Source organism: Hevea brasiliensis, chromosome 13, assembly GCF_030052815.1.
Source record: "Hevea brasiliensis isolate MT/VB/25A 57/8 chromosome 13, ASM3005281v1, whole genome shotgun sequence".
NCBI lineage: Eukaryota > Viridiplantae > Streptophyta > Magnoliopsida > Malpighiales > Euphorbiaceae > Hevea > Hevea brasiliensis.
Genome location: NC_079505.1, coordinates 62,274,957 through 62,278,624, shown reverse-complemented (window position 1 = coordinate 62,278,624; position 3,668 = coordinate 62,274,957). Strand labels below are relative to the sequence as shown.

General features: G+C 36.1%; 1 protein-coding gene across 1 annotated transcript; it reads left to right on the top strand.

The window, feature by feature from the left end:
* The first annotated feature begins 2,935 nt into the window (after positions 1 to 2,935).
* LOC110632503 (uncharacterized) lies at positions 2,936 to 3,415 on the top strand. Its single transcript, XM_058133111.1, has one exon. It carries the CDS (start codon positions 2,936 to 2,938, stop codon positions 3,413 to 3,415), a length of 480 nt encoding a protein of 159 aa, XP_057989094.1.
* The last annotated feature ends 253 nt before the right edge of the window (positions 3,416 to 3,668 follow it).

The window sequence follows — 3,668 nt, the reverse complement described above, 5'->3', positions numbered from 1 at the left end:
AGATAGGACAATCAACTAAAAATACAGAGGGAGTTCCTAAAGAAAAGGAAGAGGGGGAGGCTAGTGAAAAGAAAGAAGAAGGGGAATTATTGCTGCAAATGATAAAACATAGTAATTATAGTGTGGTTGACCAGTTAAAAAGAACACCAGCCAAAATTTCACTTTTATCCCTGATTCTAAGTTTAGAAATGCATCAACAAGCACTACAGAAGGTGTTAGATCAAGCTTATGTTGTTCTTGATATCTCTCCAAAAAAAATTGGGAAAATTATGGGGCAAATTTAAGCTTTTAATTTTGTGACTTTTTCTAATGATGAAATTGACCTAGCTGGGTTAAAGCACACTAAGGCTTTGCATGTCGCTGTGAAATATGAAGGATTTATGGTAGCCAAAGTTTTACTTGTAATGGATCTACTCTCAATGTGTTACCAAGTGTTACTTTAGCTACTCTTCCTATTGAACCTTCTCTAATGCATTCAAGCAATATGGTGTTTAGGACCTTTGACAGAACCAAGAGAGAGTGTTAGGAGACATTGAGCTGCCATTAAAAGTTGGGGCTTATACCTTTAATGTCACTTTTCAAGTAATGGACATTGAGCCTACCTATACCATGCTGCTAGGTAGGCCATGGATACATTTGGCTAACGCCATACCTTCTTCCTTGCATCAAAAAATCAATTATGTTGCTAATGGCAAGTTGGTGACGGTTCGAGGAGAAGAAGCAATGTTGGTTACTAAGCCTCAATTAGTCTCTTATATAAAAACAATTGAACAAGCACTTAAGAGCTCTTTTCAAGCACTAGAATCAGAAGGTGCGCTAGGCATGCTTAGGAGGCATCTAACATGGTGGCAAAGATGATGTTGAAGAGCAGATATCAAGAAGGAAAAGGTTTGGGCATCAAGCTATAGGAAATAACGTAGCCTATTACTGTGACTAAGAGAGAAGGGCATTTTGGGTTAGGGTACAATGACAATGATTTCTTTGATAAGAGGACCTGGATGAAGTATGTTCTGAGAGATTAGTGCTTTGACCAGTTTTATGATGAGAAGATGGTCATTCCTCATATTCAAGAGACTTTTTTCTCAGCCACTCAAGTAACTTGTTCACTTCCAATCATTCAAAAGATCACTGAAGAGATAAAGGGGTCTTTGTCAGAATTGTCCATTAATGCCCTTGAGCCAAGTCAGAACTATAATCTATTGATTATGCCTATGCAAGAAGCCGAGTAGCTAAATAATTAGGAAGAAGAGGATGCTCCAATGTTATTTTTAAAGTAATATATTTGGTGTTACCAACCCTTTAATTATTAGCCCATGGTGTCGAGTGGGTCTTATGTAAATGGACCTTATTTTATGATTTTGCATTAATAAAAGCAGTGCATTTTTTAAATCTTGTCTATTCTATTTCATTCTTCTTCTTTTTAAACCAACAATTGATTTCTCCTTTTTCATTATTTTTCAGGCCCGATATTGAAAATAATAATTTAATCAATACAGATATTCCTCATATTAACTTTGATAGACCTTTGATTGCCATGGAAGATAGTAGTGTTGATGGGAAAGATGAATGTACACCTCTAAAAGAAATAGGTAAGTAGCTAGAAATAGATGAGCCCAGTTTAATACCGTGTGGTGACAGAATAAATATGTTGAATTTGGGAACAGAAGAGGATAAAAAGGAGTTAGAAGTGGTAGATAATGAGGAGATGAATGAAATAATTTCATTGTTCAAAGAGTTCATAGATGTATTCTCCTGGAGTTATGATGACATGCCAGGAGTTGATATGTGCATTGTAACCCACAAGATCCCTCTGGTGCCAGGAACGACACCCATGAAGCAAAAACTTAGAAGAATGCATCCAGACATGTTGATAAAGGTTAAGAATAAAGTTAAAAAGCAATATGATGCTGGGTTTCTAGAATTAGTGAAATATCCTGAGTGGGTAGCTAATGTGGTTCTAGTGATGAAGAAAACGATAAAGTGAGGGTATGCATGGATTATAGGGATCTCAATAAAGCTAGCTTAAAAGATGATTTTCCACTCCAGCATATTAATGTTTTGGTTGAAAATGCAGCAGGATTAGGTAGGTGTTCTTGTGTGGATGGAGCCTTTGGTTATAATCAAATTCTAATGGATGAGTTAGACAAGGAAAAGACGGCCTTCATCAACTAGTGGGGAGTTTTCTGCTATAGAGTCATGCCATTTGGACTCAAGAACCTTCGAGCAACATACCAGCATATTATGGTTACTCTATTTCATGACTTAATGCACAAAGAAGTTGAAATTTACATGGATGATATGATTATCAAATCAAGAAGGGCAGAAGCTATGTGGCAGTGCTGCAAAAAGTGTTCAAAAGGCTGATAAAGTATAGACTGAAACTGAATCCTACAAAATGTGTCTTTGGGAAAAATCGGGAAAATTATTAGGATTCATTGTCAATGAGAAAGGGATAGAAATTGATCCTGATAAGGTCAAAGCTATCCAAGAGATGCCACCTCCACAAACTGAAAAGGAAGTTCGAAGCTTTCTTGGGAAATTAAATTATATTTCCCGATTCATTTCTATTCTCATAACCAAAGCTGAGCCAATTTTTCGGCTATTGAAAAATAACTCCGCCACTTGGGACAATGATTGCTAAGAAGCATTTGAGAAAATTAAGAATTACTTGTCAAATTCACCCATTCTAGTCCCACTAATTCCATACAGGCCATTAATTTTGTACATGGCAGTTCTTCAAGCCTCAATGGGCTGTGTTCTGGGGCAACACGATGATTCTAGTAAGAAAAAAAGGGCTATTTACTATTTAAGCAAAAGGTTCAATGATTGTGAAGCTCGATATTCGTTTGTTGAAAGAACTTATTGTGCACTAGCCTAGATTGCTAATCACCTCAAGCATTATATGTTGAATTACAAAACTTGGCTCATTTCCAGAATGGATCCAATCAAGTATGTGATTGAAAGTCCATATCTACTAGGGAGAATAGCCAAATGGCAAGTCATACTATCCCAAAATGATATTATCTACATGACCAGAAAGGCAGTGAAGGAAAGTGTTATAGCAGACCTCCTGGCAGAAAATCCAATCAATGAATATGAAGCTTTGGATCTTGAATTCCTGGATGAATATATCAATATAGTAGAGGAAGAAATAGAAGAGCAGAGTGATGTCTGGCAAATGTATTTTGATGGGGTAGTTAACATATCAGGTAATGGAATCGAATCAATCTTGGTATCTCCAGATGAAAAAAATTTCCTAGTCGTAGTAATGTTGAGATTCAAATGTACAAACAATGTTACTGAATATGAAGCTTGTGTGAGTGGTTTACAAGTAGCCATTGGAATGAAAGTCAAGAAGTTAGAAGTATATAGCAATTCAGCTTTGATAATCTATCAAGTGAAAAGGGAATGGTAGACTTGAGATTTGAAACTGATTCCATACTAGAAATATCTCATTAAATTAATCAAGAAATTTGATGAGATTATTTTTACTCATTTAAGCCATGACAAGAATCAGTTCACCGATGCTCTAGCAACACTTGCTGTCAGCACAAATTGAGGAAGGTAAAAGAGTACAAATTCTTCTTATAAAGGCCAGAGATGACCCTACTTATTGCTTGATAATTGAAGAAAAAGTGGATGGGAAACCTTGGTATTATGATATCCAA